Genomic DNA, 24,227 nt, shown 5'->3' with positions numbered 1-24,227 from the left:
CTTGAGGGCCACAGTCCACCTACAAGTGTTCATTTGCACCTGACCATGAATGGGACTCAATTTGAGCAATGGCAGGCAAAGTTGCCCAGAGAAGAAAAGCACACGAGATCTAGTGAGTCAGACTAAAATATGTGCATTTGCTTATCCAGATGCGCCACACTTTTCCATTATTTCAACTCACTGTGGAATTACTGTCTTTCTAAAACAACGGCTTTCCAGTTTTAAGCTTCCATAGGTACAGTTTCTGCAGTAAAATTGAATTTTAAAAACCTTGAGTTGGGGATTACTCCATTATCTGAAAGGTCAACTAGATTTCTATATACAAACCTGACAGATGTTGCCTTCTCACCTCCCTACCTGGGAAACAGAATGCTCCTTTTATGACTGTCAGGACAAGGATGGCGGAGACGGCATCCTGCCAGGTAATGGAAACACTGCTTGCTTTAATTTTCTCACCAAGAACAAAGTCTTCTTGTTGTTTCATAGAACCTTTAAAAGCCGGCCTCATGGGCATAGTTCTCATTTTTTTGGAGACCACAAACAAGAGGAATTCTTTAAGGCAATTTCATGAAAAACAGAAGGAAAAAATACTTTATTCTGCAAAAATTAAAGCAATCCTTTGTTTGAGTAGCCAGAGCCTGACTCCAGGTTAGCACTGGCATGTGTTCTCTGGGCATCTGTTGGCACTGTTTCCCCAGGCAGCCGTTCTCATTAAGATGAGCTCGAAGCCATGTCAGAGATATGAAAAAAATCACCTTTCTTTAGGATCTCATCCCTGTGGCCTCCGGATCTATATATATAAAAGGCTAATATGCTAAGTGTCCCTCTGACCATCTGACCAGTCGCTATGACGTGCACTGACCACCGGGGGCAGATGCTCAACACAGGAGCTGCCGTGATGCGCACTGGCCATTTACAAAGAAACAGCACCACAGACCTGGCACCGACAAAGCAAGACTCGGCTTCCCCCAAGGGACACAAAGGCCTCGCCACCACCCCAGAGCAACAGTCGAGACCCCATGTGGCCCACAGCCCAGCCTGAAAATGGTTGCTATGGCCACTGGGTAATGATATCATGTAGCAACACCTGACTTCCTCTCCCTAGCAACTAGCCTCCTTGGAGTTTCTTCAGCTCAGGAACACGACTTGCTTTATAGCCAGGTGCAAACATTTTACACTTTAACCAAATGTCTGTGAAGCATTTTCCTGTGTCTCATCTCATTTGATCCTCACAGAAGTCCTGGAGTAGGTATATAGGACACTCAGTGGAATCCTATTATCTTTTCATCAGCCGGAAAACGGAGATTTAGAAAGTTTAAAAATTTGAACTGACTAAAAAGGAAGAAATGGTGGACCTTGAAAATGACTTCAGGTTTTCTCACTGTGCAGAATATAGTCAAACACTGCTGCAGTTAAATATTTTACCCTTTGTTCTCCCTGCGTGATCTACAATAATAATCTGCTTTGAGTTGATATTGACTGCTGTGTTACAATTGCCTGAAAGAGAAGTTGGGAAGCTTCACTGAGCTAGAAAAAGTTTCACTAAATCAGAAAGCAGGTCTAATTAAGCAAGTTTATTCTATATATATAAAAGGCTACGTTGACTCGCACATGCACGATACATATAAAGCTCTCACTGGCGCCAAACGCACGCCTGTGTTTCAATCTGTCATTGTCTATAGTGAATTTGGTTGACACTTCTATTATAGAGAAAGGGCGAATAGCGATATTAAAATATTTCTTCTAATTCATTTCCTTTCAATGTGCACGAATCCGTGCACTAGGCCACTAGTTTCCAGATAACATGCTAAACGAAGAAACGTTTTGCACCAAAAAGAAACAAGCCAACACTCTATCCTTGCAAACCCTGTTTATCACACTGGGAACCACCACACCTTTTCATTCAGTGCTTATTACGATCCTGGCAGCGAACTAAACTGTCGATGCAGCCCCTGCTTCTCAGTGTCAAGTTTTACTTCTTTCTCTGCTTAAAGTGTAGGTGGCTAAAGCTACTGGTTTTCAGAGCTTTGCAATAGTCTTAGTAGCTCAGGAATGACGGTGAGAGGAAATAAGGATGGTCTGATTTCTCCATGAATAAGGAGGCTGTTACTGGGGTCCCGGTGACAATACCAAAGCAATCCTATGGAATTGTTGAGTGCCAACAATGTGTAAAGTGCCACTCGAGGGCCTATATGTAAATTTTACCTCAATTTACAAAAATCTATATGGGCACCTAATCAACTGATTTATGGTTGGAATTGATTGTTTAATGGAGTGGAGTCTGTTCAACTTGGGTTAATCAAACATTGATTTAAGGACTCTTGAGAGTGATTATTCTTGGCTTTATAAAATTCCTTGGATTTATGAGTAGAATAATGAGATTCATAACTTGAACTTAAAAGCTTAAGGAAAACTACATGGTCATTTGCTGATATAGATACAGTCCTTGGGCAGCAATTCTCATGGTCTCTAAGTGCACGTCTATTCCCTCTCCTGGTTGGCTGGACTCCTTGGGAAGCAGGATGGTAGCTTTCTTTTCCTAGTATCTCCTGCATTTAGCACACAGCACACAACTATGGATGAGGTATAAAATATTTCTATCACCCCCGAAAGTACACTTGAGCCCCTCTTCCAGTAAATTCTCACTCAATCTAAATAAAAATCATTATTCAGATTTTTATCACCAAATTCCTGTAACATTTTAAATTGCAGTTATAAATGTAGCATATTCAATTTAGTTTATAAGCACTTTAAATGCCTAATGGGGTAAAAATAAAATCCTAACAAGGTAAACCTGCCCAAATCCTTAAGTAGCTCTTAGAAATCTAATAAATTAAACTTACAAATGCAGTGAAACTCAAGCTCTCTTGAACATTACAATTTTGGTTTGAAACAAACTGTTTTATGCTTACAACTTAAAATCGCAAGTCTAAAATAAATGACATGTTTCAGATTGGAATCTCAAATTTCTGTAATACGTCATATTCTCTTAAATGCTACAAACCCTTAAAATACAAACATATGTTTTAGTCCTAAATTGTTACACAGAATATTGATTCTATGAATATTATATTTAAGGCTCCATCTTTATACAAAATTCTCAAACCTCTTGGGGAGGAAGAACAAAAGTTTTATTTCCTAAAGGAATTAAACTGGTCATTTCAAAGAAATTGAGGTTACCAGGTCCAGGATTAATGGCCAAAGATTTGAGAGTAATTCACAAGGTTCTACCGGTACCACAGTAGCATTCTCATCGGGCCCCTGTTATGGTGGGTTGGACAGCATTTGCACTTCCCCAGCACATGGGATTGTTTCTTGCCATGAGAATTCCCCTGGGAGTCTAACTTATTAATCATCTCTTTCAACTCTATCACCTGGTTTGAGTAGCCGACATTCAGTAACCACTCCAGTTGTTTTACTACTTGAGTGGATTCAAACCATTTATTCACTGGTCGATTCTTGTGTCTTGATTCAAGTCACATTCCTCTGGCCATCTGAATGACATCCACCTCAAAAGGCTATTGGGACAATTAAATCAGGAAGTGACGGGACGTTGGTCATTATTGTTTTTTGTGTACATTTGCATATGTCATACTTCTCTTCCTATCAATACACTACAGGCTATACCAGGGGTGGGCAAACTTTTTGACTCGAGGGCCACAATGGGTTCTTAAACTGGACCGGAGGGCCGGAACAAAAGCATGGATGGAGCGTTTGTGTGAACTAATATAAATTCAAAGTAAACATCATTACATAAAAGGGTACGGTCTTTTTTTTCAATAGTTTTATTCATTTCAAACGGGCCGGATCCGGCCCACGGGCCATAGTTTGCCCACGGCTGGGCTGGGCTATACCTTGTTGTGGACCTGAAGCGACTAGAAATAGTCATCATCTCCTGACACCTGCAAGGCTGGACAAAGAACCATCCACCCAACCTATGGCTTCCTTGAACTTTATCACAGCCCGATATTGAGCTTGCCTGGTTAGAGGATTAAGCTACGATGACAGTTTTCATCACCTCATATATATGAACTTGCTATATCTAGTGAAAATACTTTTAAAAACATCATTAAAAGCTCTATCATAAATTCCTAGGTTGGGAAGTTACCTCACTTGGTTGTAAAAATCTTTATTTGTGCTGCTCCTCACTGAAACCCTTTGCATTCATTCAGTGGTAGCCTCAGGCTTTTTAAATAGCTGAATTTAACATTTCATCTTTCTGTTTCAAACAGAAGCAACCAGTGCTACAATTATGCTCTTGTTAACGAACATTTTATAGGCATGACTCAATTATTTTGCTGGGGAATTTCAAAATTGGAACAAAGATCTTCAGTTTTCACTACAGCATTTAGCAATTAAGAATAGAAGCCAATCGAATGGAAGTAAAAGATGATGCGTCCCACTTCTCTCAGAATCGGTGACAAAGGTCATTTCAGCTTGCTTCTCATAAAAAAGCAATTTTATATTCATTTATTGAGAAAGAGAATTTAAACTAGATATTGAGCACCAGAAACTAAAGAAGTTGGGTCAATAACAAAATGATGCCTGGTTGGGGTTATGCTTGTCTCTGAACAGCAGGCACAGGAGCCAAAATGGGTCCCAATCTTCTACCTGACAATCACCTTCTCACCTGGCATCATTCCTCTCACACCTCTGACTCTCTTCCCTGGAACCAACTAACTACCAATATCTCATGTGACAGCTGAGTTAGTACTACAATGGCCATTTCTTAAATTTGTCACAACCTGTTCTTATTATTCTGCATATTGTGCCAGAAGCATCACCCCTGCTGCTCTAGTCAAGCATCTCCAAATATTTCAAGGCAAGGAAGTTGTGTGTGGACTAGTGTAGGGGAGATGTGATAAAGAATTCCTGTAAATGTGAAGAAACCACATTAAAATACATCACTAAAACAATGTCTTCTCTCTTCATTCCTACTGCTCATCCACTGGGCCCCAATTAAGGCCTATTGTTTCATATCCATAGCCTTGGAAATCTACATTACTAAATGCAAATATGTCAGAGGGACTGTCTTCAGAGGCACATACATGTGATCATACTCCAATCTGAGCCACCTGGTAGGATTCTGAATATGACACAATGGTCATTCCATCCAAATGGACAGATTAGCAGATAGTGAAAGGTTGGATCGTGTTTTTGAAAAGAGTTTCAAAGCTGAAATTTGGAAATGTCATTCTGAAAGTAAGACTAAACTAACTAAGCCATTCATTCACTCATTCACTCATTCATTCATTCAAGATTAATCTCTTATTCTAAAATACTGGAAGGTTTTCTACTGATGTCTTCTCATTATTCCTCATGAATATAACTAAGAAGGTAACAGGACCCAACATCCTTTATAAATCAAGTTTTCAAAGACTAGAGCATGGAATCTAAGGAGAGACATTGAAATATGTGCTGCAGACTATTTTAATAGACAGTAAATTTCATCTCCACTGAGCAAAGCTAAATTTGCTGCATGAGTTGTCAATTTTAGCAGATTTGGAGTAAACTGGATACGTAACCCTTATACACACGCAGGAGTCCAAACATGTACTTTCTCCAGAGACAATGAATTTCTGTGCAGTTGAGAGTTCCTTCTCTCCTTTGTCATGGGAATCCTAAGACTTGAACTTGGGAGATCAGCCCTTACCACAGTGCCTCATCATAATCTAGTTTCCAAATGCCATTGTATTTACACTGTCACATTATCATCGTCCCAGAGCTGTTTACAGGAACAGCCATGGGTGACTGTGGTTTACCTCATGTGGTTTAATGAGGCCCAGAGTCTGACTCAAGTTATACGTTAGCTTTCTCATGAGGGCTCAGCTGCGGTAGGATCCTAACCCTTATCTGCTAGTGAAACGGATTATAACTTTGGACATTCAAGTTGGCCCCTAGCAGGACACACGACATCCAAGATCAGACACCTGTCCACAACACACAAAAATCATGTGTGATATTCAGGTGCTGGTCTGGATTCAATGGCTCTAGATGAAGCAATTGCCAAGATTTCCATAGAGAGTGCTTGGACATAAAACTGCACAACGAAATTAATTTAAACTCGAAAGTTCATCTTCCCAGCAATTTCCCCCCTTATTCCAAAGTTTACAAGGGAATGTCTTTAGGGCTTGGTGAATGACTGAAAAGTTTTCTAGAGACCCTCTCTGATTTCCCAAATCAATTTTCACCATTTCTTACAAGGTACCATAACACATCACCCTCTTCCCTTTACCTACAAGAAATTTGTCACTCCACATGTCACCTAACACTGAAAAAAACTCAGAGAAAGCCACTAAGAGAGCAATCTTTCTATTAAAATAAAAAATAGTTTCAAAACTTAGTGTGAAAAATAATAGCAAAAGGAATTTTTTTTAAAGTTATTACAAACAAGGCAAAATAAGCAAAGGGGCTAATGCCAAGACTTTGATGGGATGCTGGCTTAGAGGACGGCCTTCTAGGTTGAGCTCGGGTAAGGATGGTGAGCTCAGCTGAGCCTTGATCTTCTCCAAACTGCTATGACAATTAGTCACCCTTCTGTAGCTTTTCCTTATTATCTCACTGTGGATTCAGTCACTGGTCACCGCTAATTGCCAAAATGAACATTGATTATGTGCCCAGGTGTTGTATTCCCTATGAAAGAACTTGATTCTCAGAAGGTGTGAAGAATTTGGCATACATCAGTGATTCTAAGTATTCGCTTAGCTAATAAATTAGGTCTTCTGATTTTTAAAGAAAAGGATGAGATGATGAAGACAAAAAGTCCACATCTGACCTAGAAATGTTAAGCTGACCCAAATTTTGATCACTTCCCATAGGTTTGTCCTACATCTCATATCATCCCGATAGAATTTTCTACTGCATTTCTCTCCTGAAGAAAACAAAACCCAGTGACTAAAAACCCACTAGGTTTTAGAATTCCAACTGCCGATTTACACGCAAGCATTTCTTGGGAGTCCAGCTGATACTGCTCTTTCAATGCCTCTACCTCCTGAGTCCTAAACTGCCTTGGCGTTCATGCCCTTCCTGAATCTAGTTTTTTAAAAAGTTGGTACTTACTCTCCAAAACACCGTGTCATTTGCTTACCCTGATTTTAAAAACAAGTTATGAAAACAATGGGGAGGGGGGAGACCTTCAAACTCCTTTCATTCGAAAGAAAAGCACAGTGGAGCTCAGGAAGGAGGTGTGGACCTAGAAGGACACGGCATTTCCTCAGGATTCGGTGGGAACTCATTGATTTCGTTTCCAACAATTGAGAGCTGCCTCTGGGCTCCGCGTTTTCAGCTCCAGCTGGCATGGGGGTTATTTTCCAGAGGAGTGCTCAGGCTCAAACACAAGGACACCACCAGGAAGAGGAAAAGGAAGAAATACAGTCTAGGAACATAGGATGTGAACTACGAAATTCTTTTCCACTGAGCTGATTTAAAAGGCCATCATGCCGGTGCCTAACAAATTCCACTACTGTTTTGGATTTTACTAGTGCTGTGACATTTTTCCCTTGAACGTGTGAGCGTTTTGCACCAAGATATCCCTGGAAGGTAGCCTTAGATTGTGTACTATCTCCCCCGGCTCCCATCTTCATTTGATTACTCATTTGATCACTACAGTAAACCCTCAATTTTACGGAGTCCTGATTGAACTGACAAAATTTCCGGAATGTATGTCATGTGTGGAAATGAACACCCTGTTAATTTTAAAATGCTTTTAACCAAGATTTGCTTATCATTAAATTAACAGGTTGGTTTTTTGTTATTAATTCACTGTTATTTTAGGCAATTTTAGTGAATAGAACATATGTGGGGAAACCACTGTAGTAATTTCACTGACATCAATAAATATTGCATATCTACAATTGTAGTCTACATATTTAAATCAGGGAACGATCAACACATTATCACACCGCATTGCACACAGTAATTGATTCCGTGGTTGCCTGGCCTCACTTTCTGCAGCAGTTTTAACCCCTGTTGGCTGATGTCCGCAGTGCACTGAACCACACGCCAACCTGTGCGTTTGTTTACTACGGTGACTGGTGAATGCATGCATCTATTAGCCCAGTGATGGCGAACCTATGACACGCGTGTCAGAGGTGACACGCGAACTCATTTTTTGGGTTGATTTTTCTTTGTTAAATGGCATTTAAATATATAAAATAAATATCAAAAATATAAGTCTTTGTTTTACTGTTGCAAATACCAAAAATTTTCTATACGTGACACAGCACCAGAGTTAAGTTAGGGTTTTTCAAAAAGCTGACACGCCGAGCTCAAAAGGTTCGCCATCACTGTACCTAGACCTATTCAGTATAAACTTAAAATCACAGTAATACATATAGAAAACTTTTTTGTGAAACTTAACTTTTTATACACACTTAATGTTAATTACACAAACGTGTCTACTTAAGCAAAAACAGGTAAACTAACTCATTTGTCAATTTTTAACATATGCATTTGGAAAACCTACTTTATTATATAATGGGCTTTTGGCTTTAATGGACACTCCTTCCCCCAAATTAGTCCATTATATGGAGGTTTTGCTATAGATGACAATTGCATGCTTACTTTTTTGAAAATTAGACTTTGAGAATATTAATAAGTATGATTAAGAAAACATGTAAAAATAGACACTGCCAGTACCATATTATTTCTACTCATAATTAATTTTCTTTCATTATCATCTAGAATAAATTTCCCAAATACCAAATTTCTCACCCACAAAAATTTCTTTCTATTCCAAAGGATGTATGCAGAAACAACAATAGTGAAACGAATGAGTATTCTTTACTCCTTATCTAGAATAACTTCAAATAACTTATGTGTGTCTATCTGCAAGTTCGCTACAATCAAATCAGTAATAGCTTCATTTTAAAAGCCTATATCTCAACTAAATCTCTAATCTTTTGAAATAAAAGTGAAATCTGCTTGTAAATTTCTTGAATGACACATCTATCTATCATTTGAAATTATTGAACATTATAGAATGTTCTTTTACTTTAGGATGAACAACATTTTGTAAATTCAAGCCACACTAATATTGCATTAGGAGCAAGACAATTGTTCTGAAATGACTACAGGCCATAATGGAAACCAGACACTAGTGCTTTAAGAAGTAACAAAACTAGGTAAAATTGAATGAAGTAATCATCCAAACCATAAAGCATTTGTAATATTTCCCCATAAAACACAGGATTTTTTTTTTTTTTTACTGAAGAGAAATAATTCTTTCTTATTGTCGTAAACATCAAATGCCATCACATCATAAAAATAAAATATAGCACCAGGGTCACTCAATTTTGTTCATCCATTTATTCCTATAATACACATTCACTTTCTTCACAATAATGAAAGCATTATGCTTGTTCACTATTATTTACAATGTTGTTTAATCAACAAGGCTCAAATTGTTCCCTGGAGAGATTATTGCCAAAAGCGAATCCATCTAAGCAGAGGGTCAGAAAGATCTGGGTTCTGGCCCTAGGCGGTTTGGCTCAGTGGACAGAGCATTGGCCTGCAGACTGAAGGGTCCTGGGTTCGATTCTGGTCAGGGGCACATGCCCGCGTTGCAGGCTCAATCCCCAGTAGGGGGCGTGCAGGAGGCAGCCAATCAACAATTCTCTCTCATCATTGATGTTTCTCTCTCTCTCTCCCTCCCCTTCCTCTCTGAAATCAATAAAAATATATATTTTTAAAAAAGATCTGGGTTCTGCAACTTGCCCTGCTGTCACTGCTGCCTACACACTCTTACTTAATCCCAACACACTGCAACTGTGGTCAATTTCACAGAAATATATCTGACAACCAACATGCATTTAATATATACCTGGAGTGTTCTGAATTGTGTTCTCCCAAAAGATATGCCCAAGGCATAACCCCTGGTATCTGTGACTATGACCTTAGTAGAGGCCCAGTGCATGGGTTCGTACACTGGTGGGGTCCGTTGGCCTGGCCTGCACCCTCTCCAATCCGGGACTCCTCAGGGGATGTCAGACTGTCTGTTTTGGCCCAGTCCCTGTAGGCCAGGCCGAGGGACTCCGCCAGTGCACGAATCTGTGCACCGGGCTGGTTTCGGGCCAATCCGCACAGGCCAGGCTGAGGGACCCCCCTTGCCTCTGAGATTCATCAGTCTGTTCCATGTTTCCATGCCTGTGCATTGAGCATCTGCCCCCTGGTGGTCAGTGTGTGTCATAGCTACCGGTCAAACGGTCGCTTAGGCTTTTATATATATAGATTTGGAAACAGGGTCTTGGCAAATGTAATCAAGTTAAAATGATTTCATACTGGAGTAGGGTGGTCCTTAATCCAGTGACTGGTGTCCTTGTAAAAAGGATATTTAGACACAGACACAGAGACACACAAGGTGAAGGCCATTTGATGAAAGAAGTAGAGATTAGACTGCCGCAGCCACAAGAACATTAGGAGGTGGGAAGAGGCAGGAAGGACCCTCCCCTAGGGCCCTCGGAGGGAGCTGGCATAGCCACGCCAACTCCTTGCTTTTAGACTTCTGGCCCCCTGCCTGTTTTTTTTACGCCATCCAAGTTTGTGGTAATTTGTTACAGCAGCCAATACAATGCCTTTTAAATAGTGCTTTTTCTTGGCTGTTCTTCGTAAGGTTGATTAAAATCTACAATATTAGGAACGCTAAGTAAAATAAAGCTGGATCAGGGAATGCTGTGATAGGAGCAGGGGGCAGGACAAAGCAGTTAGTTTTGATCACTTCCCATAGGAAAGAGCGTGTCTGAGGTTCTAGCTCCTTCCAATTTCATCCATCTTATATATTTAGCTCCTGCAAAAAAAATCCAATTTGAAGAAGATTCCAGTTGTAAAAATATAAAGGTTGAGGGTATAAAAATCGTGGCCTAGCAGTTTTCATATGGAGCGCACTACACAGAGCTACTCACCTCAACATGTTGACAGGTTTGAATGAGTTTAGCCAAAAGGGTCTCCAGTTCCGTGTTCCTCTTAATAAGGTTGGTGAGGTTACTCTCTAAGTTTTGCTGTTCAAAAAAGAGAGGAAGAATATTATTCTGCATACTTTTAATATTTTACTATACAACACTCATACCAGGGAAAACTGATACATTTTTTTTTTCAGAAACCTCAATGAGATCTATGCAGTTTCAAGTATTTATAGATCCAAACTGGATTATAAAAAGGTGTGTTTAAAAGAACCCTTAAAAAAAGGTCAAATTTCATTCTTTTGGTTCCTGTATCTTGCATTAACTGAGGCATAATTAACTGCATGATTAGGTTACTTCTAGGTCAGTGGTTCTCAACCTTCCTAATGCCGCGACCCTTTTATACAGTTCTTCATGTTGTGGTGACCCCAACCATAAAATTATTTTCGTTGCTACTTCATAACTGTAATTTTTCTACTGTTATGAATCATAATGTAAATATCTGATATGCAGGATGTATTTAGGCGACCCCTGTGAAAGGGTCGTTCGACCCCCCCCCCCCAAAGGGGTCGCGACCCACAGGTTGAGAACCGCTGTTCTAGGTTGTGAACTAGGGAGAAAGGAGATCACTGAATTTCTATTCCTTTATCTGAATCAGAAATGGCAATAATATAAAGAATATATCCCCACATCAAATAAACTACTATTGGATTGAACCCACAACCTTTTTGTGTATGGGACGATGCTCCAACCAACCGAGCCACTCCAGCCGGACAAGTTATGCTTATTAATCTGGTATTCATCTTATGAACACTTTTTTAAAATTTTAATGACCACATTTTTCATTTCCAGTAGGTTCTTTATCACATATTCTTGTTGAATTACCTTCTGTTCATGCTCCCAGGAAGCAAGTCCCTCCATAAGTTCAAGAGGACTAAACATACTTATTCTTAAGCTCTTTTGAGAAGAGGCCATTCCTATTTGCCTGTGTTTGCATACATTTGCCATGAATCTGATTGTATCTTATGTCTTGCAATTTTTGTCTGACCACTCATCTGATGGGAATTTTGTTCCCTGTGTTGTGGTTTGGGGATTGACACAGCCCAACCACGTGAGATGCCCGCTCTGTTGTTAGGGCTTGAGGTTGTCTTCCCAGAGGGGTCACTTCCACAAGACACCGATGTGCCATAGAGTCAGGGTCTCACCTTCCTCCCATGAGAATTCTGTCTGGCTCTCATTCCAGAGAGGGTGGGAGGTAGCCTTTGAGCCTAGAGTGGCCTCCAGGAGGACAGGGCGACACCTGCCATGTGCAGGATACACTGCCCCATGTTCCCCTCAGGTCCTCGCTGCCCAACTCATCTCTACTTCTTTTGAGCAGCCCAGCTCCAGCCTCCCTTCACCATTTGCATTTCCTTTCCCTCCTGAGTTTTGGAGACTTTCCACTTCTGTTTAAGCTTGGTTATTCTTCTTTAAAATCCATTTAAAGTATTTAATCTATAATTCTCACATGTTCAGAATCCAGCGGCAGGTTTTGTGTATATTTTACCTGGACAGGAAGACCAATACAAAATCTTCAATTTTGGCTTTGAAACACTCCAAGTGTCTCAAATATAAATATTTTAAGGGAGGAAAAAATGATCGTTTCTCAGTTAAAGGATGAGATACAACAAAAAAACTGGAGAATGAATTGAAGACACAGTGATTTCGGTGCAACTTAATGATTTCATATTTGCATTAAAAAAAACTGGCTTTCAAAGCTCTTACTAATAACAACAACAAAAGCCAAAGTTTTCCCTCTGTTTGGATTAAATGAATTGCAACCCTTAGTCACTTTATGGTCAGAGACTAGAGCATAACTTTGAGGCAATCCATTATTCAATGTCCTTTATTTAAATATGACTACCTTATGGTATATTTGTCAACTCCTTTTGGTATGTCAATCTTAAGGAATCATTTGACTTTTCTTTTTGGCTGACCCTTCAGAGGAGGAAATTTCTAGGGAAACACATCATCTAACTGTTTACAGTTCAATTGTCACAGGTATGACTTTCCTAAAGCTAGGCAGCAAGAGAGCCAAATAAATATAGTCTAACACATTTCGGTTTTACAAACATCTGCTTGCTTCCCCGTCCCTTGATTAAGTATACATCATGTATAAAATCTGTTTTTAATCAACTAATATATAGACGAAAGCCTGTGGTTTAAACATATTGACCTATCTAGATCCTTGGGGGTTATTCAAATTCAAATAGTACAAGTGTTACTGAAGTCCGCAGAGTTACCGAGTCAGTTAGAAGTATAATAAAGGGAAATGAAGCTGGGAGGGAGACTGTTTCCAAGAAATACCAAAGGGACTGACAACACTTTTGAAGAGAGCCTGGGTAATGGGAAGGTAACAAAATCCAGTCCTCAATGAACCATGCATCCATAAGCTTCCACTATAGGGACTTCTGTGGAGTTTTCTAGAATTTAGCTGCATCACTAACATCCTGTGTGGTGGTCAGCAGGTCCTATAACCTCTTGATTGTGACTGTGCTTTGGCAAAAGAGAGATAATACATTTTGGCATAAGAGCCTTCGGACTAAGTGGATATAAGTATTTCCCTATGGATATCTAAGGAGTTCTACAGAGTACCCCCACCAATAGTATGAGTTTCCTGTTCTCACCTTGAGAACATCACTACATTTACATCTTCTTATGGAGCTGAGCTTTGTAAAAATCCAAGGAGTCGGGCATGAGTGAGCACCCGTGTGGAGTGAGGAGACTGGAGTTACCATCCCAACTGAATTATCCTGGACAAATGACCCTTGGGCTGAGTTTTCCCGTCCATAATGTATGAATAATGATAAACCTACCTATCTGTGCTATTGTTAAGATCAGAGAAAAGAAATACATACACCAGGGGACTATACAAATGTTTGTTGAAATCATGGGTTTCAACATGGATAAAACATTCAGTTTGGTGTCAGTAGCAGACACAATAGGGCCAACCTCATGCCTTAGGCCAGTGATGGCAAACCTTTTGAGCTCGGCGTGTCAGCATTTTGAAAAAGTCTAACTTAACTCTGGTGTCGTGCCACATATAGACATTTTTTGATATTTGCAACCATAGTAAAACAAAGACGTATTTTTGATATTTATTTTATATGTTTAAATGCCATTTAACAAAGGAAAATCAACCCAAAAAATGAGTTCGCGTGTCACCTCTGACACGCGTGTCCTAGGTTCGCCATCACTGCCTTAGGCAGTCACTGATCTCAAGCTGGCTGGTGGCTCTTGGAAGCCAACAACTGTTCCTTTAAGTTCTAGGCCTTTATCTGGCCCCAGGCAGGGCAGGCGGGGATGCTGGAGAGAGAACAAGGGGAGGCTGATGCCCCTCGGACCAGCCCTCAACCAGCAACTACTGGCAGTTGGTGGGTGAACATCTGAGGTTCCTCACCTGCCAGAAGGGACTCCTTTGAGTCCTGTTCTGTCAAATCTTCCAGAAAGCTCCACTGGGAAGCCCAGGTGCCCACAACAACAACCTGTTCATGACCATGCCTTCTTCCCTCCCCTTCTCCCTGACAGATGCTGCCCAGGTCATCTCCCAATTTGAATTCTGAGTCAGGGTCTCCTTCTCAGAGAACTCAACTACAACCTTGTCAACAGACAACCCAATCCATTATTATAAAGCAGTGATTCTCAACTTGTGGGTCGCGACCCCTTTGGGGGTCGAATGACCCTTTCATAGGGGTTGCCTAACACCACCAGAAAACACATATAGAATTACATATTGTTTTTGTGATGAATCACTATGCTTTAATCATGTTCAATTTATAATTATGAAATTGGGGGTCACCACAACATGAGGAGCTGTATTAAAGGGTCGCGGCATTAGGAAGGTTGAGAACCACTGTTTTAAAGTATTACTTCTTATGAGAAGTAATAGCCAAATTAATAGAAGATTCTATTGCTTTTGAAAGTCATTTGCAAATACAACAGATTGTTTTCTCTCCCCACCTTCCCTCTTTCTACCTTTTTCTATAGACTCTAAACAGAACGGTCACTAGAACTATGATGTGAGCTATAAATGCAAGTCACGTTTTCAATTTTCTAATAGTCATGTTAAAAATGTAAAAAGGAACAGGTAAAATTAATTTTAATAATATATTTTACCCATCTCAGTGTCTAAAATATTATTTCAACGTGTCATCAATATTTAAAAACTGATGAGCTTTTTACATTCCTTTTTCTTTCTTTCTTTTTACCAAGTCTTGTGTGTGTTTTCCTCATATAACACACGTCAGTTCCATCAGCCACATCTCAAACACTCAACTGATGCCTGCAGCTAATGGCTACATCCCTGGACAACATAGCATTAGAGTGTAGAACGGCCTCAGCAAATTTTCTCTGTAAAGGGCCAGGTAGTAAACATTTCAGGTTTTGTTGGCCATTTGCTCACTGTCACAACTACTGGACCTACTGTTTTAGTGAGAATGCAGCCAGAGGCAATATGTAAATGATGGGCAGGGCTGCGTTCCGATACAACTTTATTTACAAAAACAGGTGGTGAGTGAGATTTGGCTCCTAGGCTAAGCTCCTTCTTGGGCACATGCTCTTCCTCTGGAATTCATCTGCACAGCAGAGAATAATCCTACTACCAAGGAGAGGGCATAACAAAACCATAGTATGTGTTCAGTACCTGCTGTACCCTATCACCGCTTAGTCCAGTGGTTCTCAACCTTCTGGCCCTTTAAATACAGTTCCTCATGTTGTGACCCAACCAGAAAATTATTTTCGTTGCTACTTCATAACTGTCATGTTGCTACTGTTATGAATCATCATGTAAATATCTGATCTGCAGGATGGTCTTAGGCGACCCCTGTGAAAGGGGCGTTCGACTGCCAAAGGGGTCGCGACCCACAGGTTGAGAACCGCTGGCTTAGTCCCTTCCCATTATAAATCCTCAAATATTCATTGTTGGAACAGCTAGCATGGGGAACTGAATCTTCATTGGACAACCCTCCTGAAATCTAATATAGTAAATCAACTAACTACAGGCAGTCCTCGGGTTACGTCGTACGTCGTTTCGTGGATACATCGCCACCTCCCATTTATAGTACAGTGGGGTCTTGACTTACGAGTGTCCCGACTAACGAGTTTTTCGAGATACGAGCCGTCTCTCGGCCAATTTTTTGCTTTGAGTTGCGAGCTAAAGTTTGGGTTACGAGCCAGCTTCAGATACCTCACCGCTAGTTGGCGCAGCGAATGTCACAGTGAATGCCACAACATCAGCCCAGCATCACGTGTCTCACTCATTCACTTTTGATTTGACATATGAGTAATTTGAGTTACGAGCTCCGTCACGGAACGAATTAAACTCGTAAGTCAAGGTCCATCATTTCGACGTATGTACATATGTGCTTTATGTTTTCTATTATTTATTTACCAAAAGTAAAGGTCAGGAATTGTTATCTTCCTTTTCAATTTTGCTTACTGTTTCCCTTCATTACTGATGTGTATGTCCTCCATGTGAGTGACGTGGGTGCTTATGTAGGTGGGTTCCGACTTATGCGAAAATCGCATTACGTCACGCGGTAGGAACGGATCTCCGACGTAACCGAGTACATACTGTAGTTAGTTCATTTAACAAGTATTATAGATTGTTACAGTAGTGCCTTCTACCCCGGAGGGCGTTTCTCATTGGTAGCACTGAGTCTGAACCCACGAAGAGGGGCTTGATAGTTTAGAACAGGGGTGGGCAAACTTTTTGACTTGCGGGCCACAATGGGTTCTTAAACTGGACCGGAGGGCCGGAACGAAAGCATGGATGGAGTGTTTGTGTGAAGTAATATAAATTCAAAGTAAACATCATTACATAAAAGGGTACGGTCATTTTTTTCAATAGTTTTATTCATTTCAAACGGCCGGTTCCGGCCCACGGGCCGTAGTTTGCCCACGGCTGGTTTAGAAGCATTCTAAATACTATGTAACTCCATCAGACCACAAGATTTCTGGGAAGGCCAATATTATACTGTTGAACAGATTTTTATAAACAGGGATTTATATAAATAGATAGTCAAGCAATGGTCATTGACCCAAACTCTACCTACAACCAGAGTCACATTGCTCCTGGCCTTAATTTATTACTTCGGTGTTTTCCCCCCACAGTAGTCTTACTCTGTGAAGGAAAAGGAAAGGATGTGCTAAGGCTATTTGTTGAGCTGGATAACGCTTGTGTAAGTGTGTGGCTATTTGATGGAATTCAACATGCCCCTCCCACCACCATCATTAAAGAAGAGGAATATAAATAATTCAAGATCATCCTTCTAAACACCAAGATGCAGATTTGAGTTCTTACTATTGAGCAAAAGACTGGGTAAAAGTCAAAGTTGTGAAAGACAAAATTGTAAAACATGTGTTTCTGAAGAATGAGGCTCTCCAGTATACTTTATGCAGAAAGGATGATTCATTTGTCCTATAATGTTTGTTCTTAATGCTTATACTTCTAAGGCATTTTCATACTCAACTTCCTTTAAGGTTGGTCTGAGTTGATAATTTAACAATCCGTGGAGGACCAGTCTCAATAGGAGCCTTTAGGCATGGATGTGGACACCAGCTGAGAATGGTAAATCGAACTTAACAGATGAGCTTTGTACTTCTACATACACTGATACCCAATCAAACAGTAAGGTAAGCAGATGAAAATACCCCTAATTTTAGCCTTTGGGGACCTGTACCTAAGAGTCGGGTTGCAGGGAATTAATGACTTGTCACTGAGCACTACTATTAAAATGTATGCCTGTAACAGGAGATGTCAGTAATTCCTTTCGGGTTTGTCCAGGCCTGAAAGAATGTTTGCCCTTATTCCGAAGTCAATGCCTCAGAATGTCTTTAAAGTATAATATTAAGCCTGGATACCTTTCAAGGCAAACACAGATCTGGCTCATTTCATTCCATCATACTCACAGAGACATTCAGGAACTGCGTTTGTGGCCCTGACACCCAACACCGCCGCTCCAGCACCATCAGGATATGAACACGTTGAGTGCCACAAGCCATAGATTTCCTTCTAAGAAACTTGAATCACAACCCTTAATATGAAAACACACCCGTATTAACACATGCCACCTGCATAAAAGCATAAATTCTTTATATGTAACTAAACTCTTAAGATGTTTTAATTACATGGCGGGAGTTTAAGGCTATCTTCAGGTTCAGCTCATGACAGACCACAAATACGTTTGATTTATGTCGGTTTTATTTCTTAATGCCTCTTTTCATTGGTTATGATACTTAACATTTCCAAACGCCCTAGCAAGATAGGTCGCCCAGGGAACTTCAAAACATAATAAAAACCCAATCTGCATACAAATTTAAGTCTAGTGTTCCAGGGGCTACAATTTAAAGCCATTTTGATATGTGATAGTGTATTTACCTTGTCAGGTTTTATTTGATATTTCTATATTAACTCCACAGACTCTGCTCCATAGGTTTATACGTTCTATCGTCAGGAGTTTAGTGTTTATTATTCTAATTGGTAGTCAATAATACACAGAGAATAATTTTCAAATACCATTGACGGTCTAGAAGAGCTTTCACATTTTAAAGAAGATAAATAAAATCTTAGTAATGTTCATTCATTTCTAATTTTAGTAGCTCCAATGGCAACTACTAGCTTACAGGTGTGAGAGATGTGAATGGCCTTTTCTGTTCACTCCCCATCGCCAGCCTATTTCTGCTTATAAGAGAGTGAGCAACCGGCCAATAAACACATTTGTTAGTTTGGAGAATCGATACTGAGTAAAGGCAGCTGAGCTCCTAAGATCCTTTGAAAATATCTAGCTTAAAAATAATGATCTCCACTACAAAGTTTATGCCTGTAGATCAGCGGTTCCCAACCTGTGGGTCGCAACCCCTTTGGCGGTCGAACGACCCTTTCACAGGGGTCACCTAAGACCATCCTGCAGATCAGATGTTTACATGACGATTCACAACAGTAGCAACATGACAGTGATGAAGTAGCAACGAAAATAATTTTTTGGTTGGGTCACAACATGAGGAGCTGTATTTAAAGGGCCAGAAGGTTGTGAACCACTGCTGTAGATGAACGTTTCTAAGGAAATGATTCTAAGTTCTATCCATGGAATATACAGGAAGCATTTCCTGAGATTAGAGTGTAGGTGGAAGAGCCGTGAAGGCCCAGTCTGGCAGCTCTCCCGCTGCCTTTCTCAGCTCATTCGCCCCTGTTCGGGTTCTAGAATCCTTCTCAGCACAGCCCTCTGGGCTGCGGCAGTATGTTCACGGGGCTGACTCAACAGACATGACCAATTTGTCTAGAGTTAGATGGTGAAAGGATTATAAAAAGATCGGAAAACAGACTAATAGAAATTTATTTTTTCTCAAATAAAAGATTTCAAGTTGGGGAAAATTTTAATTTCCTAAACCAGGGGCCTGCAAACTACCGCCCGCAGGCCCAATCCTGCCCACCTGCCTGTTTTTGTTTGGCTAGCCAGCTATGAATATATATATTTTTTACATTTTTATATGTGATTTTTTAAAATCACAAGAAGGATAAAATTTTGTGACACACGGAAGGTATCTGAAATGCAAATTTCTGTGTCCGTAACGCTTTATGGGAACACAGACACGCCCATGCGCTTACGGGCTGCCTGCTGCCGCTTCTGAGCTGCAACAAGAGTTGCGTACCGGCCCTTTCTATAAAAGTGATGTCACCTTGAGAAAATAATAAGGTCCCTTTAAAAATAATCCAAACACTTTTTCTTAATTAGTACAGAATATTTTCTTTGTTGGTCCAAACCCTTTAAAATTTTTAATATAACTCAATTCACTTAATATTTTCAACCCATGCTATGACAGTTTGGTAATATGCCTAAAATTTCAATCATTCAGGTACTCAAAATTCCAAAGAATATCCTTTTTATCTCCTTTTCTTGGCTATCACAGTAATTTTTAACTTGTCAAAGAAAAAAATAGCATTGGTCGTGGGAAAAATATAAAGTCTAAAAATTCCTCTGCCAACATTTGTTCAGGAAAGCAGAAGATTCAGACTGGGAAAGAATAAGAAAGGATCTTTTTTAAAAAATATATATTTTTATTGAATTCAGAGAGGAAAGGAGAGGAAGAGAGAGATAGAAAGATCAATGATGAGAGAGAATCATTGATCGGCTGCCTCCTGCAGGCCCCCTACTGGGGATTGAGCTCACAACCCAGGCATGTGCCCTTGACCAGAATTGAACCCAGGACCCTTCAGTCCGCGGGCCAATGCTCTATCCACTGAGCCAAACCAGCTAGGGCAAGAAAGGATCTTAAGTTGGATGACGGTGGCTATAGCAAGAATATAGTCAAGAGTGTGTAAAGAAGGCACAGCACAAGGATTAGTTAGTTCTTTCCCTTCTGCGAGTAAGTATTAAAGTGTTGGGTTTCTAAGTGCACACCAAATGTGGAATTCCTCATTGATTGCTGTTTCCATCAATTTTATTTTCCTTTGTTCTTAATTATAAAATACACCTCAAAGCGGGGCTTAGAACACTAGATAATTAATGTCTATAAAATCCCCTGATATTGATGGACGTCATACACGTTGTTTGTATATGTCACTTCAAGCTTTACTTCCTCCCTCACTCAGAGATTGAATAATTTTGATCATATCCCCTTTCCTCTGTCTTAAGTAGATGATGACATTGCCAGATACTCATTAAAGAACGTGTCCCGGACTTTCTACTGAAATAGAGTTTTAATTGATACCACCAAACATTTTTACCAGATTTGAATGTCTCATGGTGGATGCTTCGTCTTCGATGAATGGAAATACATTTTTGTTTTTAAGATACTGTGGGAAGACCAAAGTTTTTTCCAAGTCAGTCCTTTAACGCTGCAGATACTTCATGTTGGGTGAAGTGAATATACTGAACACGTTTCAAACTAATATAGCTGAGTCTTTGATCTAACAATTTTGCATAGGTAACTATGATTTGCTTTGTTTTTAGAGCAATATTCATCTCCTCAAATGTTTAGGTTTTAGAAGAATATAACATTTTTGGACCAGCTGGTAAAATGATTATTGAAATTCAACACATTTTCAGCTTTGCTCTTGAAATTGTGGCATTCCCAGGAAAGATTCTTATTGCTCAGAAAGTTCCCATCCCCATCTGGGTGGTGCAAAAGGTATTAAAGTCACGGAAGGTTACACTCTTTGACTCAAAAATAGATTAAAATTCTATTCCATCCAAAGTGGGTCTGGTCTGTTAAGAATTTGCAAAATCAATGCTATGTCAGAAAATTCCCATTTGGGACTGCCTAGGTCAGTGGTCGGTAAACTGCGGCTCGCGAGCCACATGCGGTTCTTTGGCCCCTTGAGTGTGGCTCTTCCACAAAATACCACATGCGGGCGCGTGCCAGGCCATGATTTATGCTTTTAACAGATCATTGTGGGAGGAAAAGATGTTCCTGGAGTAGAAACAGGAAACTCGACGTTGACTGGGCCAGGTAAATAGCCTTGAAGTTCTCCTAGGGCCGTGGTCGCAAACTGTGGCTCGCGAGCCAAAATACCACATGCGGGCGCGCACGTACAGTGTGATTGAAACTTCGTGGCCCATGCGCAGAAGTTGGTATTTTGTGGAAGAGCCACACTCAAGGGGCCAAAGAGCCGCATGTGCCTTGCGAGCCACAGTTTGCCAACCACTGGCCTAGAGAACCAAAGATGAATATGAAAGCATGCCATCATATTTCACCCTGAGTAACCATCAAAGACAGAATCTTCTTTGGGTTTTAGATGTTTGAATCTCAAATTCCTTGAATTCATTGCGTCCTTTGTCCCTGACTTAACCAGCTCTATTCAGCCATTTCCTTCTCATTTAGTAGCACTGACATGGCCTTTGTCCAATCAAGGTCATTTGGATTAAGTTGAAATGAAAGAAACATGAAGTTATGGAAAGAAGGAAGCAAATGATGACCGCCCAGGTGAGTGGTTCCCACCCAGGACTGTACACTGCGGGCCCCCACCCAGAGACCAAGTCCGGGCCGGGCCATCTGGTCTACCCCCGCTCTCTCTCTGGATGGTGAGGCCCCCCTAGGAGACCGGGACATCTGGTCGACCCCCTCCACACCCACTTCCCCGCCAGAGTCTGAATTACTTAGACTGGGGTGAGGTTCATGGAGTGGGATCTTTAAAATTCCTCAGGAGATTCTAATGTGCAGCCAAGTACAAAAACTACTGCTCAAAAATAGAGGAATCAGGTTGCTAAGTCATTGGATCTGTGATACAGTGAACAAAAATTAGTAATTTATTCAATTTACTGGTGTTACACTTTAAGGTTTCTACAGAATAAAAGGAATACGTTTGTAATGTAGTGTATGTACATAATAAGTACAGGAATAAAATTACTATATGTAGAAGTAGCTAGAAGTGTGAATGTTTATGAATTTATGACAGGAAATCTCGGGAACTTTACAAGAGTGCCTAGCAAGGAATAGTGATTATTCGTGTTAAGCAACTCAGAGGGTTTGTGTGTTTTTTGGAAAATATAGGGGAATGCTTTGTTATATCATTCAAGTATTCCCAATGCCTAAAAAGAACTCCTGAGTGATCCCCTCCATTTATCCTCTGCAATAGTATTAGTTAGTCCCATACAAATTTGGTTTATTGATTTTAACAATAGTTATTCCCCAGAAATGTAACAGATGTTTATAATTCAACAAGATTTTTTTTACACAGTAAATCAAAGATTTAGGGACAAAATTTAAGAACTCTGATGACAACAGAATAGATTCGCGGCTTACACAGATTCTTTTAAAAGTCAACTCAGGCAACACAACTACCCGAAAAGTAGAACTCTCCTGTACTCTAAAGGGTAAAATGCAAAGATGTGCAATGATGGCAACCACAGTGACAACATCTCATCCCTTCCGTCTTTGTCCATAGCATTGTTTGTGTGATGGATGGCCACCTGTCCGCTAACAAAAATAAAATCAAAATCGGGAGGGCTCATTATCTAATTTGCGGCGCTGTACCAAAACTTATTAAGCAATTTCCGAGGTGGTTTGTGTAGATATGATTAAAGACAAATTCAGGGGCAATGTATTTCGGAAATGAACTAATTCTCACTTCCCTGGAATACATTTCGGTTTACACGTACCATGTTTTGCGAAAGAGGAAGTCGAAGAATAAATGTGGCTTAGAAAAAAGAAATTTCAGCCATTTGGTTTTAACCCAGTGAGATAAAACTATCCAATATTCAGAGAACTGGGAGGAGACCTGCCAGTTTTTTTTAAAAAATATATATTTTATTGATCTTAGAGAGGAAGGGAGAAGGAGAGAGATAGAAACATCAATGATGAGAGAGAATCATGGATCGGCTGCCCCCTACTGGGGATCGAGCCCGCAGCCCAGGCATGTGCCCTTGTCCCAGGGCCGGAATCGAACCTGGGACCCTTCAGTCTGCAGGCCAACGCTCTACCCATTGAGCCAAACCAGCTAGGGCGAGACCTGCCAGTTTGAACAATTATGAATTATAACGTCTCCTCGTGTCCTGTCGTAGCGTCTAGAGTGGAGACCAGTTCTCAAAATGTAGCGTGGCCAGCAGCAGCCACCGCCTGCAGAGCTGGTGGGAAAGGCAAATTCTTGGGCCCCACCCCAGACATGCTGAATCAGAAACTGCAGAGGTGGGGCCCAGCAGCCTGTAATTTAGTCAGTCCTCCAGGCAATCCGCCTGAGTGCTCAAGTTTGAGAACCACTTCTTGGAATGTTGTAACATTCTCCAGCGGGGGTGGGGAGGGGGGAGAGGACAATTTTTAAAGGGAGGAGAAGCTGGGGAGGCTGGGAAGTGAGCCCCGTCGCGCTCTTTGCATCTTCCCTTTCTCATGGACACCTTTGGTCCAATGACTCAGTCCCTGTCACCAGGCCCGATTAGGGGGCCTCTCCCTGGTTCCTTCGGTCGCTGCTGAGGAACAGGAAGCATAATGGAAGAGAGAGCTGGCCAAGACACAGCGGGGAGCAGGCAGCTCTGGAGAACTGGGGAGGTGGGAGGATGTGACCAAATGTCTCGGCCGAGGGGAGGTTTGGGAATAGATGTGCACCGCGGCCAACCATGCTTTTTACCTCATTATCATTGGCAATTCTGAATTGCTTTTTCTAATAAAAGCACAGATAGAACTCAGATGTTCAGAATGTTCCAGAAAAAAAGTCTTGGTGAGGTTGCCCTAGTGTATTCTCAATTATTTATAAATGCAGGGTTTTTTTCAAAAAATGTAAGTGGTGTTGAAAGGGGGAGAGGGCAGCCAGCCAGCAGAGGACCCACACTCATCTGTTTATGATGAAAAAGATGCCGCCCC

The 24,227-nt window shown here is 40.7% G+C and overlaps 1 protein-coding gene across 2 annotated transcripts in view; it reads right to left on the bottom strand.

Moving 5' to 3' along the window:
* Nucleotides 1-24,227, bottom strand: part of MID1 (midline 1) — a 124,849-nt gene that overhangs the window by 58,776 nt on the left and 41,846 nt on the right. For both annotated transcript variants that reach the window (XM_006763803.2, XM_006763805.2), the window contains exon 3: nucleotides 10,899-10,994. In XM_006763803.2, the coding sequence (XP_006763866.1) occupies nucleotides 10,899-10,994 (96 nt within the window). The remainder of the gene's footprint in view (nucleotides 1-10,898; nucleotides 10,995-24,227) is intronic.

The sequence above is a fragment of the Myotis davidii genome, unplaced genomic scaffold, assembly GCF_000327345.1.
Source record: "Myotis davidii unplaced genomic scaffold, ASM32734v1 scaffold1277, whole genome shotgun sequence".
In the NCBI taxonomy this organism is placed as follows: Eukaryota; Metazoa; Chordata; class Mammalia; order Chiroptera; family Vespertilionidae; genus Myotis; species Myotis davidii.
The sequence above is the reverse complement of the archived record's forward strand: the minus strand, read 5'-3'. Positions and strand labels throughout refer to the sequence as shown.